General features: G+C 35.8%; 1 protein-coding gene across 4 annotated transcripts in view; it reads right to left on the bottom strand.

Annotated features, from left to right (window-relative positions):
• Erbb4 (erb-b2 receptor tyrosine kinase 4) overlaps nucleotides 1-15,794 on the bottom strand; it is a 1,023,136-nt gene that overhangs the window by 285,608 nt on the left and 721,734 nt on the right. For all 4 annotated transcript variants that reach the window (XM_070017823.1, XM_070017826.1, XM_070017822.1 and 1 more), the window contains exons 6-8: nucleotides 6,352-6,470; nucleotides 3,158-3,299; nucleotides 349-462 (exon numbers count right to left, since the gene is read on the bottom strand). In XM_070017823.1, coding sequence (XP_069873924.1) covers nucleotides 349-462; nucleotides 3,158-3,299; nucleotides 6,352-6,470 — 375 coding nt within the window. The remainder of the gene's footprint in view (nucleotides 1-348; nucleotides 463-3,157; nucleotides 3,300-6,351; nucleotides 6,471-15,794) is intronic.

Genomic DNA, 15,794 nt, shown 5'->3' with positions numbered 1-15,794 from the left:
AGTGGTAGAGTATTTGCCCAACATGCATGCGGCTCTAGGTTTGGTCCTCTTACCTGAAGCACAATAAACAAAAATAAACTTCAACTTGATCCCTGAATTCCTATCAAAATTAATTTTGAAATTACTTTTTTATTTGCTAATTTAATTGACATAATTCAAAACCAGTAATTAAGCTGGGTAGCTGACATTTTAGACAGTTACACTGTCATGGAAAGTGAGCTTGCATGTGTGAAGTGAATTTGGTTTGGGATTACTCTCAGATTCTAACTTAATTGGCCTAATAAAGGTAAACAAAAGACTTTAGGATATGCAACTGTTCTGACCAAAATATCTTGAATTATCACTTACCTTTGGGGCAGATATCAGTGCAAGGTTTACACATTTTAATCCCATTTTCTTCTACTTCCATCTTGGAACTAGGGCAGGCACGCACACAAGAACTGGAATCTACCACAAAGTTATCTGAATGAAGAAAGGTAAAATAAGCAATCATGTTGCATTCAGCCATCAAGTTTGGGGCTTGGAAATGCTTAGCATCACTGATAGTTTGTATAAAAGACATACTCCTTCCTCAGATATCTCAGTGTGAAACATTATCTACCCCCTCCCCCTATATCCCACATTCAAATCCAAGTGCAGCTCCTGTTAACAGCAGCCAGGACTTGCTTGGCTACTACTGCACAGCTTCAATTGCCCCCAAGACAGAGTGGATTTCTTTTATAGACTTTGGAAACTATATGACATTTAGTTTGTGTTTCTCCGTTGTTCCACTTCATTTCATGTCATGATGCAAGCTGGAAGTCTATATATATTTCAAGTTCATGAAGCACAAATGTAGCTTAAGTTAAACTGCTTTGGATCAAGTGCGTGCACTCCATATCCAAGAGAAAATGTTTAGAATGTGGGCTGTGTTTCAATGCAGTGACACAGATGCTTTGTCACATTTTTTTTTCATGAAGGAACAAAGTGAAATTGGAAAAAAGTAGTACTTTAGGAAAGGTATGCCAATCATACAAAGAGCATCTTACTACTTAAACTCTGGTGAAATGTTTAGGGGACTAGTGATTTGTGGTATGTCAAGACATTCTGTACAAAAGTAAACACTAATTATTTCATCAAAATCTTCTACAATAACCGGAAAACATGACACCTGCCAGGCTGCTTTAGATTTGAAGGCGACAGACTCTTTGCTCAGGTAGTGTGCTCTATATGCAATGGTATGAAAGGTTTCCAGACATGAGTGGCACCCACAGTAGGAAACACATTACACAGACAATTCTGCTATGTGGGCCAGAAAACTCAAGAGACTCTGATAATGGAACTATCTGTGGGGATCGTATATAACACAGAGAGTTATGGCAAATTCCAACTGCAAAAATTTTAACAGACATCTCTCAAGTGCCTAGGTTAAAACATACCATCTATCACATAGGATTGTACATCATTTAACCAATACTTTTCTTGGTCCTGGTAGAGATGAATAGGACTAACCACAAGTCCGGGAGTGACCTTTCAGCTAGAACTGCTTATCATTAACAAGGTATTGTTAGAGTCATAAATTCATAATATTAGGTAGAATCATCAATAACCTATTGAAGAATCGAAGCAATAGATTAAGGATCGGATATGAACAAAGGAAGAGGCACAGTAGACTACCACTGCATAAGCAGGTGGCTCACAATTCACACCACCGACCCCAGTGTTGGCATCTCTCAGGCAGCTCACACCTCTGCTTCATGGAGTCTGAGAAAACACTATGACAAGCTGACAGGAGAATACCAAGCATTAGCTTGTGCATTAGCTTGTGCAAGCTGAAGACGGACCTTCGCCTCCTTGTAACTTCCTTGGGGAGTCTTTCCTTGAAAGACTGACTTAGGATAGAATTCTTCCAAAGGTCATAGTTCTGGTGTGTAACAGATCACTCCTGGTGTGAAGAAAGGCATTCCTTTCAGCTTAGATGTGCATGCATGAACAGTGGCTTGCTCTAGGAATGAAGTGAGCAGCCTAGGGTATGGAGATGCATTACACTTTTAGATAAGGTCTTTTGTTTTTACTGGGACACACCTTGGACCACAATTCCTCTATCTCTTCTGAGTACTGGTTATTTTATTTTATTTATTTTATTTTTTTATTGTGAAAATACTGTACAGAGCAGTTACAATTACATGGGCAAGATAATAAGTACATTTCTTATCAAGCATTGTAGCCTCCTTCTTTGTTTCTCCTTCCCATCCCTTCCCATACTCCCCCTTACCCTCCAATCTCCCCCCCCCACCCCGCACCAAAGTTGTATAGTTCGTTTTCGACATAACAACTTGTACATCTCATTGTTGCAATGGGCCCACCTGAATCCCTATTTAAACAATTTGTTTTTCCCCTTCCCCTACACAAATTATAACAACATCAAATACAGTGAAAGCAGGATTTTTGGATCCCCCAAAAGAGTTAACAATTTGATAAATAATAATCTTTGCATTTATTATTCTTTAAGATTGGAGGTGGGATGTCAATTATAATGATATATTCTAGTATAAATACATTATCAATAATAAATTTTGATATGAATCCATTCTTATTAGAAGTAGATCCTACTTATTATAAAATCTTCTATCATCTACCCAACGTAATGAGCTTTCCTGACACATCAGGAGGTGCTGAGACATTGGAGGTATCTTGAAAACAACTAGCAGCTCAGCAACTCTTCACACTAACTTCAACATTTAGGCCAATCATTTAGTTTGAGCTTTAATTTCCTGATTTGTGAAATGTGAGTGAAGGTACCTATATCAAAGGTAATGTGGTGCCGGGCGCTGGTGGCTCACGCCTGTAATCCTAGCTACTCAGGAGGCTGAGATCTGAGGATCGCGGTTCAAAGCCAGCCCGGGCAGGAGAGACCATGAGACTCCTATCTCCAATAAACCACCAGAAAACCGGAAGTGGCGCTGTAGCTCAAGTGGTAGAGCGCTCGCCTTGAGCTGAAGAGCTGAGGGACAGCGCCCAGGCCTGGAGTTCAAGCCCCATGACCGACAAAAAAAAAAAAAAAAAAAAAAGGTAATGTGGTGATGAGGTTCACGTTTCAAATGAAAAATGAGCTGACGTGCAAGACTTTCATTGAATAATTTGCTATTAATATGGTTATTCTTACTCTGTCACTTACGTGGGCATTTCTTGACACAGAAGGCTCCATATGTGTACTTGGCATTGAAGTTGTGCTCCAACTGAAAGGTGGTTGGGTTGTACACAAAGGTTTGGGGACACTGAGTAACACATGCTCCACTGTCATTAAAATTCATGCAGGCCTGCAATATAGGAAATATTAATTTCATTACCAATAATCTTCATAATCCTTTTTGGTCAAACACTGCTGTGACTTCTGTGAGGTGGATGCATTCTTGATTTCACACATACACCAATTTTATGAATGTTGCAGAATCTGATCATTTTAAAGGCATTTGGGATTCTAAATTTCTCAAAACTTTTTTGTAATGTTATCTCAGTGAATATACCTTCTACGTCTCCTAGTGTTTAAATTGCTGGCTCTGTATATAATAATTTTCAAACTTGGTCAAATTATTCATTCATTTGATAGTGAAGAATTATTTGAATTCACATTGACTAAAAACCATTGTGTTTAGTATCAACTAAATCTTCCAATTCTACAGGTTAGGTTTTTGCTTTGAGTGGGTTTCTGAAGAGATTAGTAGTAAAAGTAGCATGTTAGGTACAAACATCTCATTGCACAGTGAGAAAATAGACTGATGACCATCTCACTGGATGTAAAGGAAGAGTTCTGACTGGTGAATAACCATATGGACATACAATGTATACAAGCTCAAAACATGCGGCAATAATTATACTAGGATGCCATTTCTCTCTTTTCTTTTTGAAGACTTCATTAAATTTATTTCTAATCAACATGGAAGAAGTATAAATAGTTATAAAGGCTAGTACTATAATTTAAAACACCTATAAATATGTAATGACCAGATCAAAGTAATTAGTATTCTCATCTCCTCAAACATACTCATTCTTATGGGCTGCATACTTTCAAACTCTTCTTCTCTAGGTATTTTGATATGCATAATTAATTATTATAGTCTAATCTTGTTGTGCCATGCAACACTCAAACTGCAATACTATTTCTCTTTTTCAAAGTGCCACATCATATATAAAGTTACTACATTAAAAGGGTAATTTCTGCTGGCACATATTGGGCTTTAGAAAATAATTTATTAATATTTCTAAACATATTTGAAAACAATCTTAAAACAATTCTGCTATATGAGAGTTAGGTTTGTTATTCCCAACAGCTGGTAGTAGGGATGAACACAGAGTCTCTAGAACGCTATATAAGCACTCTACCATTCAAGTCAAATCCTTAACCTTTCTCTTCCTTTTCTTTTCTTTTTGCATTTTGTTTTTGAGATAGGATCTCACTGACTTTGCTTAGGGTGGACTCAAACTTGCAGTCTTCCCCCTCTGCCTCCTAAGTAGCTGTGATTACAAATACTCATGTCTGAGAAAGGAAAGTTAGTTCTGGTGTCAATAGAAGGCATCTGTAAAAGTATATATAAGCATACAATTAACAAAAGTGTGGGTGAGATAATTCTCTTGATTAAGAAATTAAGCTTTCACAGAAAGAATTTAGAACTTGGAAGGCAAGCTGATGCAAACTTCACATTTCATCATAAGTTGTCATACAGTTATTAATAAGCATTAATTTATTCTGTTTCCTTAACACATTTGCTTCATCAATTGTTGTTTTAGCAAGCAGTTTATCACAAATATGACAATTTCCTGATGATAGTCTACTAGATGCATAATCAGAATGAGACTTGCTGATGATACATTAGTCACTAAGATGACACTTTCTAGGAGGAATCTATTAAAAACCAATCTAGAAAGCTCAGTAAGCTTTAATTTATGGCTATGAAACCTCATGTATTCTTATAATGGCTTTACTGACATACTTTATGCAATGTTGTGCATAGATTGCCTAGGAATAAAAGGACAGAAGCCAGAGGAATAAAGCAAACTTACCTTGCAAGCACAGTGTACCTTAAATGCAGGCCTGGACTGGTGTTCACGAACATGCTGTACTAAATGCCAAAGTGGAGCTAGTCAACCATTCCATAAAAGTAATGAAATGGGAATTCTGAAGCTCACTTGGCACTCTACTCATAATCATGGAACCATGAGAAAAAAATGCAGTGTAACGTTCAACTCAATGATTTTTGCTAGTGCTGTTTATTGCTGCTACTGTTTTGGAATTACTAATGTAACACCAATAAAGAAGAGTGTCTTCAAAAATCCAGCTTCTGCTCTCTCCTAGCTATGTTGATGACAGACAGGGGGATAAGTCTCAGTTCAAGACCTACTGAGTCTCTTCCTTAATTTTTCTTTTTTTCCCCCTTTATTGTCCCCATCCACTTCTATAATTCATAGTTTCCTTTTCCTACAGAACTGTGGTAGAGAAATAAAGGTTCTTACAGTATTAAAAAATTAAGTAATCACTATAAGTGCTCTCATGTTTATTCTGCTCATTTGAAATAAGTAAACATTTAAACATTGAGATATCAATTCTACTATAAGTCTCAAGCTCATGTGAAAGGTAAAGAATACAATTTTTGTGTTCATGTTTAGTAATAAAAGTAATGTCTTATGTTTAAAAATTCTAACTGAAAAAAGAAGCTAGTGTCCTGGTATCTGATATTGAATTAACTATTGCCAACAGAGTTGTTTATATGTATTCCAAAGAACAAAAAGGATTATATCAAGGATATGCTACCAAAATGCAATTAAAAGTATCTTCAACAAGGTATAAATGTCAGTTTTCAGTGTCCTCTTCAAAAATAAAAATCACAAAGATTAGCATATAAATTGCCTTAAGTCTACATTTGCTACTCTAAAATTTTTGTATTACTTGAGTTTGCGAATAATATACACTGGAACATTTAAATTCATAAATTTATCTACTATAATCATGAAATTCATATTTAAGAAATAAAATGAACATTGCCCTGTTGGGAAACAATGCTTGCAACAATATAAAGAAGTAATGACTTGTTATACTCTCAGATTCTACAAAAGATATCTCAATATAGTCTTCATGTACCCCAATGAATAATGACTTTTAATATAAATTAAGCCAGACGGACAATTCATTGTGAAGAACATCCCCATTCCAGTTAATCAATAAATAGCTAACTCAGTGAGGTATGACTTCTCAAAGGTAGAAATCCTTGTTAGTCCTCACAGAGTCCAACTATAATTCGCATGAGCTGATGCTTGCGACACGGTATGTGTGAGCCCAAGCAGGCAGAGGAAGAAAACGGGACAATGCCCACATACAAAGCAGTCGGTGTCCTTGGGTCCTGAGCAGCCTCCCGCGCACTCTCGGTGGCAGCAGTCACTCACGTAGGGCCCGTAGCACCTGCCATCACACTGTTCTGCACACACGGTCCTTGTCACTGCGGGAGACAGGGAGGGGACTCTGGATCAGACACCCACAGGGATGCGGAGGTAGTATAGAACAACTGAAAAATAGTTGAGTTCTGGAACCTTTACATGACTTTTATTACATGATCGGTACTCAATCAAATCTTACACAATCATTTACGCTTCACAATCACACATTTTGTTTATATTGCTTTCCCTTGCCTTCTAACCAAATGAAAGATGTATTTAGGTGAACTAATTAGGAAAGAAAACTATATAAGGCAAGTAGCTTTGTAGATATTGATATTGATATATTGAGAGATGTTGAATATAGGTTTTCTCCTTCCAATAAAATAAAGCTCTTTGGACTTAGCAAGAGCCACGAATGGAAATAACAGATATATGTTGAACAATCAAAGTACTATGCTTGAAATAAGTGTTATCACAGGATAGTCTATTAATTTGCTTCTATTTGAAAGACCTTGCTCAGCTGGAAAATAATAGCATGGAGTAGAATCAACAATCATATCCCCAAAGTCACATCACAATTTAATTCTAAACATATATCTAAGTTTTAATTTATATTTTTAATTCAGTCATGACTTAAAGTAACCCTATGAAATGTTTAATTTCCCCTTCCTTTATATGCTTGGTTTGGCCTTGTCAAATGAGATGTATAAAATATTTAAATAGGTAAAGTATAAAATATTTAAATAGGTAAGATAATTTTGAAAGGTTTAAAAGGCTAAGAAACAAGTCTTCATTGTCAGATAAGACTTGATTTTTTTTTTAAATTGGCATGCCTTTTAAACATTTCAAAGATGCATGCAGGAAAAATGAAAGAGTATCCTAAAGTAAATTGTTTTAATAGCATTTGTTGATTAACAAGCAGTATTTACTTAATATAGATAAACTAATAATAATATTTTATGATGATGGACACCTGGGGGGGGGCGAGTTAAGAGTCCGGAAATCAAAGAGGTAACTGTGGCCTCTATAGGAACATTAACTTATAATGGCCTTAGGTTTTTATTAATTTTCATCTTTGCTCAAATATTTCTTTGGAATCTTCCCTTGTATTTATTATCCTCTCTAAATTATTTTCCTGGGTGCTTTAAAATATGTGGGTTGAGTTTTAACTAGTTTACTCATTGGTGGTATACCACTAAATGTAATTAATGTAGACCGCAAAATATGGGTAGTAAAACTTACTATATTTGGAGTGGTAAACATAAACCTGGGAATAGGGATTCATTGAAAATATCCAAGAGAATCAGATAGGCCAATTGAAAGAACCAGTATTCCATGGCAAAAAGAAAAATGCTGAGAGAATAGCTTCCCCTAAGCAGTGATTTTCTAAGTAGTTTTCTCTTATCAGTACTTTACTATTAGAAACAACTCCCTTGCACAACTATTTAAAGAAAATAAAAATATCTAAATAAAATAAAAACAAAACAATTCTTTTTCTTTTAAACATAAGTATAACCAATATAATTTAATGTGCTTTCATTTGTTTTATTTAAAGAAACTTGACAATACAAATCAAGTTTATCATTGCTTTCTAGGAGAAGCAAAAAAAAAAAAAAAAAAGTCACCAGTGACAAGGTAAAAAAAAGTGTTTAACTGGGCATTGGCGGCTCACGCCTGTAATCCCTGCTACTCAGGAGGCTGAGAACTGAGGATCAGTGTTAAAGCCAGCCCAAACAGGAAAAGTCCATGAGACTCTTAACTCCAATAAACCACTCAGAAAACTGGAAGTGACTCTGTGGTTCAAGTAGTAGAGCGCTAGCCTTGAGCTGAAGAGCTCAGGGACAGTGTCCAGCCCAGAGTTCAAGCCCCATGACCGATCTCCCCCCCCCAAAAAAAAAAGACATTAGCTCATGAAATTTTTTTTTAAGTAAAGCTGAATTTAGGTAGCTTGCAGAAATTTTTGCTGCTGTGATTTTATACTCTGCCACATCCTCTTCTCCTTTGCTCATTCCTAGTCCCTTATTTCCCATATCATTCCCCCACCCCAATGCCCTTCAATTATCTAAAGTCCCTCTATTTGAGACTTCTGAATTTGATTTTATATTAGATCATCTAACAGAGTTTTTCCAATGGATTATTGAAAATCCCGATTCCATTAGCATCAGTAGGAACCAAGATGGTTCATTTATCACAAGTTGCCAAATAACGTCACTGTTTACTGGATCATAATGTCCATTTTAATAGCATTCTCAAGTATATATTCTTATTTATGTTAAATAAATCATCTTATATATGTAAATTTCTATTATGATTCACATTTGGGTATTATGTATTTATTTATGTGTTATATATTATACACATAGTGTGTAGGAATCATGGAACTTCTTTTTCTTTGTTTTTTGTCAGTCGTGGGGCTTGAACTCTGGGCCTGGGCGCTGTCCCTTAGCTCTTCAGCTCAAGGGAAGCTGTCTATACCACTTGAACCACAGTGCCACTTGTGGTTTTCTAGTGGTTTATTGGAGATAAGAGTCTCATGGACTTTTCCTGCCCAGGCTAGCTTTGAACAGCAATCCTCAGATCTCAGTCTCCTGAGTAGCTAGGATTACAGGTGTCAGCCACCAGTGCTTAATGTAGCTTCTATTAAATCAAAATCATTGGAAATATTCCAGAAATTTTGATAGTTATAATAAATTCTATGGATGATTCTAATGTGCTATCTAGTATAGAAAACTATTATTTTACACAATCAAGATGGACAAAGAAAATCTCTCAATCAGTAATACCATTTGATTGATTGACAGTCTAATTACTCTTAATCCCACTGCCCTCCTCCTTTAATTTCCTACGTGTGATCTTAAGCTTTCTATCACTAATCGGAAAATCAAATGAACAAAAATCAATAACAAGTAGAAAGTACTAGCTGAGAGGAAAATGACTAAGACTGAGGACAAAAATAATGCTTTGCTCATACTAAAAACATTTCTTTTTTTTAAAAAAGGAGGGAATACCATTAAAAATTTTCTTTCCTCTCACCTAGAAAGTTGCCAACCTGAAAGTAACTCCACTGTTAAGCTCATTTTACTGTGCATTAATTTAAATTTTCTTTTATTTCAGCAATTATTCAACGGCCCATACATTTATACTGCCTGTATTATTCCTACATGTATTGTGCCCATACAACAACACCTTGTGTCTCCTAAATAGTACCTCAGAGGCTCATGTTGAGCTGCTTGTGTCCAGTTACACAATTGGAAGTGTGAACAAGGAGAAAAATACCTGGGTTAAACAAAGGTGAGTTTGGTTGGATGTGAGGGAGAATTATTGCCTATTAGAGTGATATAAACACTGTAATGAGCTACTGAATGAGGTCCTTGAGTGTTTATTTGTCAGTATTTTAAGGAGAATCTCTTCTGAATGCTCTAGATATCCACTTAACCAAAGACAGGAGGCTTGATGAAATGTTCTCTGGAGGTCCCTTCTGGCTTTAGGATCCAATATTTATTCCTACAGACAGCAAAACAGTGTCTTAAAAATGAACACTTCAGGTTGTATAGCATACATTCAGAAATCTACTGTGCACAGAGTACACTAGAAGTAAAGCAAATATAGTCCACAAACCAAGGAGCATTACTTATAGAATGTGCTAAAATGTGTAGAAAATCTGGTTTATGAAACTACCACCCAGCAAGACACATTTATTCTCTTAAAGGTGAACAGCTGCAGTTAGATTTTAAGAGTCAATTAGCAAAACTTAAACATAAAAATAGCTGGCTATCCTTGTACATTCTGATTTGATTTAGTCTGGAGAAGGTACTAGAAAATATATTTTTAAACTTGAGAGCCCCAAGTTTTTCAAAAGGAGAATCTGTAAGCCAGTAGTTTGACATTTTTTCTCTGAGTTAATCTCTCCCCAAAGAAAGATTCCTCCTAGAGAGCTAAAATATTTATTTGAATGGAAAGGCAGAGTTGGGAATGTCTTAAAATGAAATGTTCTGCCCTATTTCTTCTTACATCACAGATTATGCCAAATACTATTACTACACTGAGGAAGGCCTCATGATATGCCTGCATCATGATTCAGACAGAAAGAATATGCATTGTAAGGAATTCTTAGCTATTTGAATCAACCATATGAACTCTAACTAATAAAGAACGATTCCCTAAAAGGCAAGCGCACTGCACAAAGAAAACTTTCCGAGAGGAAATGAAGGCTTTTATACACTTCATGACATCGATGAAAATATAACCAGATTTATGTTGTCAATTTCTAATTGGGATGATGACAGCTATTGTAAATGAAATAACATGGCCATTCCATGCTACGCATACTACTGCTGATAACAGTTTTTCTTTATAATAAATGCAATAACCTCAGTAGTTCACTGGAACAACAAGTTACATATCTGCCTCGTTCTCAATGACACTGACATTCAAATTCATCTAATAAAAGCATGCTCAGATTGCCAAAGGTACTAATCAGATTTGTCCCTTGTACTAGATAAATCCTGGGTGACCCCCTGGTCTATAACATGATAATGTTGTTAGTTGTGTCAAAGAGGAAAGAGATCTTGTCTAATCTATTCTTCATCACTACCTGCTTTATTTCATTTAGTAAATGAACTTTATTTAATCTGTCTCATAAAGAAATGCTCCATGATTCATTGAGGGACCTTAAAGTTGAGTTTAAACTACACTCTGTCACCAGGGAGAATTTTACTCATTAATAAGCTATCAACATCTACAAAGTTTATAAGTCAAGGCTCAAAGGAAAACGCAACATTACCTATTAACTTAGCTATAAAAATATTCTTGACAATATGAAATATTTTACGTATCCTTCATAGCACAGTAAATAGTTTAAGGTAATAGAGGAAGAGTATGAAACTACATAAAATCATAGTGTTTTTATAATTATGTTTTTATATTATATTTGAAGGATGTGTCCAGCAATAAACAAAATGCCACAGAGAAATTATTTTTTAATAAAATAATGTAATGGACAAACCAAGAAATATAGAAAAATATACTAAATAATTTGTAGTCACATTTTTATAGTAGAACGCTCATTTCTATACCTACCCTTGATACGGGGAAAAACAATCAAACAAAATGCCCAATTGCTTTTGTTTATCCTAGTTCTATACTCCAAATGCTGAGAGGAGGATAGAAGTGATTTCTTTTCAATTCAATATATATGATTTTCATACTCACAGTGCAATAAGAATATCACCATAGAATATTAAGTCAGAGGCTCACATCAGGTATAGAATAAAGAAATACTTCTTGAACCAATGAATACTGGCTAGCCTGAGGTCTCAGTAAGCCGACCAGCCTCTGGTGTAATCCAAAATTATGTTCAGACATATCTGAGACACTACCATTTTTTCTTTTTTTTTTCTTTTTTTTTGGGGGGACGGGGTCCGGTCGTAGGGCCTGAACTCTGGGCCTGGGTGCTGTCCCTCAGCTCTTCAGCTCAAGGCTAGCGCTCTGCCACTTGAGCCACAGCACCATTTCTGGCTTTTTTCTTTTTGCTTATGTGTTGCTGAGGAATCGAACCCAGGGCCTTGAGCATGCAAGGCAGGCACTCTACCACTGAGCCACCTTCCCAGCCCCACTACCATTTTTTTCTAGGGCAGTGAAATTGGTTTCTAGTTTTAATTAGTGATTCTTATGGGACTTGAATTCTGGGCCTGAACCCTATCTCTCAGCTCTTCAGCTCTAGGCAAGTACTCTACCACTTGAGCCACAGCGCCACTTCCTATGTTCTTGTGGTTAATTGGTGGTAAGAATCTCACGAATTTTTCCTGCCCAGGATGGCTCTGAACCAGATTGCAGCCTCTTGAGTTGCTAGGCATGAGCCACTGGCGCCGGCTGGTTTCTAGTTTTGATAAGGACAAGAATATTAGGTTAACTACTGATGAGTATATGAGGTGATGATACAAGACTTTGAAGACTATCATCAAACTGGTGACTGTGCAATTCTAACTTTAGAAATATGAGTTACAGAAGTATGTGCACTGTGGACAATTACATAGTCCACATGAAATGTTTACTAATGAAGGGTGTTAAGTAGTAGGGGAGAAACAAAGGAGGAGGTAACAATACCCGATAAGAAATGTACTCATTACTTTACTCATGTAACTGTAACCCCTCTGTACAATATTTTTAGAATAAAAACATATTTAAAAAGAACCTTAAGTAATCATTGTACCTCCATAACTTCAATAAGTGGTATGGCATTAAAAACATATGAATGAGGTTAACTCTCTGAACTTTAATGAAAGATTTTAAAAAGAGAATGTAGGTAAAATAATACTAAGGGGGAGGAGAGCAAGCATAACATTCCCACTTTTATAAACTAAACCAAATAAATGCCCGCACTTATACATACTCTTTTGTGTGTATGTGTATCCATACACACACAGATTATACACATATACACATACACCAAACTTATTATATAATGTTAGATTAATGATCATTTTGGGAAGAAAACTGAAGTGTGCTCACTGATGGGGAGATTTTATTACTTTTAACTCAATGCCCTTGAGTATCATGTAAGTTTTTAAATTAAAAAAATTGTAATGAAATAACCTGTGCATTTGGAAGAGGAAGTTAATTATTCCAGGGTCACAGATGGAAAAGTTAACATTTAAAATTATTTAACTAGGCTATCCCAAGGCACATAATAAGCTATTATAAAAGCAGAGTTTAAAATTCATTCCTTGACTCCTATATATCTTCATTGATTCGTATGTATTAAGTTGGGAGCCACAAACAATAGGCAAGTAAAGGTGAAGACCAAAGGGCTGGGAGAGAAGAAAAGTGTTCAGAAACTATTTAAAATGGATCACTGTATAACTAAAAAAATCAAGCACACATCTGTTTTATACATCTAAAAAATTGGTTACTCTGAAGCCATATTAACTAACACAATTATGAGCAGAGTTAATGAAAATTAAAACATTATACAAATGCACTTCATATTTGTGGTGAAAACTACAGAAATAAGAATATATTTTTAACTCTTCATGGAATCTAAACTATGACTGAACCCAACTGATAACTTTTACAGAAGAGAAAAATGTGTTTCACAGAGGATCAATACTCAAGTCTAATAGTAATAAAGAACTTACAGAGGAACTCCTGGGCTTCCTCAGATTTGGTACCTCAAGTTTATAATGCTAGTCACTTGCAAGGCAGAGAGCAAGGGTTTCAGATTCAAGGCCAATCTGAAGAAAAAATAACTCAGAGTTTCCATCTCAAATATCAGTTGGACATGGTGGTGTCTACTCATTATCCTAGCAATAAGGGGAAACACAGCTAGAAGGATGTTTGTTGAGACCTGTCCAAGATTCTACCTTGAAAATAACTGACATGAAAAATGGCTGATGAAGAAGTGCTCAAGTGGTAGACCACCTGTCTAGCAAGCACAGAGCTCTATGTTCTATCTCCAGTGCCACTGAAAAACAAAGAGGAATGAAGCTTGAGATACATACAAGGAAGGATGTTTACAAAGTACTACTTTTGTCCTTGTAGAACATATTTGGTGTTATCTTCCCCCACAGAGAAACATAATATTATTTTTCCTGATGGTATAATAATATATATATATATATATTTTTTCCTTATTGATTCAGGAAAAAATAGATTTTATATTTTCTCTCACATATGGAAGATTGGTCTAAAATATAAACATATATGAAAACACACCCAGAGCCATATGCATATTTACACAATCAAACCAAAGTATGGCATACTCAGGATTGCATTTCAATGGCAAAAGTCCCTTGAAAAATTAACTAACATATGAATGCTAGGCAGTTATAATATGTTTTATCTGAGAGAGAGTAGGATTTAGGGGAGGGGCTACAGATGAATGGAGAGAGGAAGAGTGGGTAAATACAGTCATAACACTCAATGTACATATGTGAAAACGTCACCTCGTTACTTGAAGGGATAAGTAGGATTGGGATAGATGAGGAAGAAGGATTGAAAGGAGTGACACTGATCAAGAAGCACTGTACTCATAAACTCACGAACTGATAAACTGATAGGTTGACTTGAACAAACATTTGTACAACCACTTAATAAGAATATATACATTTAAAAATATATAAAATAAGTACAACTACTTAACAAGAACATATACATTATAAAATATATGTGAATAAAGATAATCATGTTTGCCTACAAATGAAGCAATCCTCTTTTTTTTTGGGGGGGGGGTCCAGTCGTGGGGCCTGAACTCTGGGCCTGGGCGCTGTCCCTCAGCTCTTCAGCTCAAGGCTAGAGCCCTACCAGTTGAGCCACAGCGCCACTTCTGGATTTTTTCTTTTTGCTTATGTGGTGCTGAGGAATCGAACCCAGGGCCTCAGGCATGCAAGGCAAGCGTTCTACCACTGAGCCACCTTCCCAGCCCCAAGCAATCCTCTTTTAATGTGTTTTTCAAGCTTTTTAAATCACCATTTATAATGCAAATAATAATACCATATTGCTCAGTATATTGTATATGATGTAAAGTTCAGAGGAGTAAACCTGTCCCAAATGACAGGCAAAATAATTTGATATTGTCTTTTCTATCCTGATCTAATCAGATCTGATATTTTCCTACTTTTGACCATGTTTTTTATTTTTATTTATTATTATTAATTTACTTTATTGTTATTATAGAGGTGATGTAGACAAGGATTACAATTACATGAGCCAGGTAATAAGTACATTTCTTACAACGCCTTCTGTTCCTTCACTCACAGATCCCCTCTCCTGTCTCCACCAAGGAGATGTATATTTCACATTCATCAATGTCCAAGGAGTTCCATTACTATACTTTTCACCATTTTGCCATCGAGTTCTGTACCCTCCCCTTACCTACCAAAGAGACGGACATGCATATACCATATATAAAGAAAAGAGGACAGAATTATCAAAAATTTAAATTAAAAATATAAAAATATTAGAACTAATTAGATCAGAATAGACTCTGGATATCAATATCAATCTATCCTATTTCAATAAAAGTTTACTGTTGATCAATGTACATTGATGTGATTTCACAACCCACTACTGAAGTGCACAGCAGTTGCAGAGCACTTTGAATGTACTGCTCAATGCGCAGATAAAACTTAAAATAAGGAAATAAAGGAAAGCAATCCAATTGTTCCTTTTATAAATATTCAGCATATTGACCTTCCAGTGGATTAAAGAACTTAAAGCCAGTAGAGCTAAGTGTCCATTTGTGAAAGCTGTTGAACTCCGGAGACCACAGAAAGCCATTGCATAGAAAGATGGACCACAGAGCCTTTACTCCAGGATTGTGCCACTCACAACAGCTAGGTCTGCAATGCGATCATTCCTGGATGTTTCTGATAGTTAAGTCTGCATAT

The sequence above is a fragment of the Dipodomys merriami genome, unplaced genomic scaffold, assembly GCF_024711535.1.
Source record: "Dipodomys merriami isolate MVZ:Mamm:240054 unplaced genomic scaffold, mDipMer1.0.p SCAF_1, whole genome shotgun sequence".
Taxonomy (NCBI): Eukaryota; Metazoa; Chordata; class Mammalia; order Rodentia; family Heteromyidae; genus Dipodomys; species Dipodomys merriami.
This window is presented reverse-complemented; position numbering and strand designations above follow the sequence as displayed.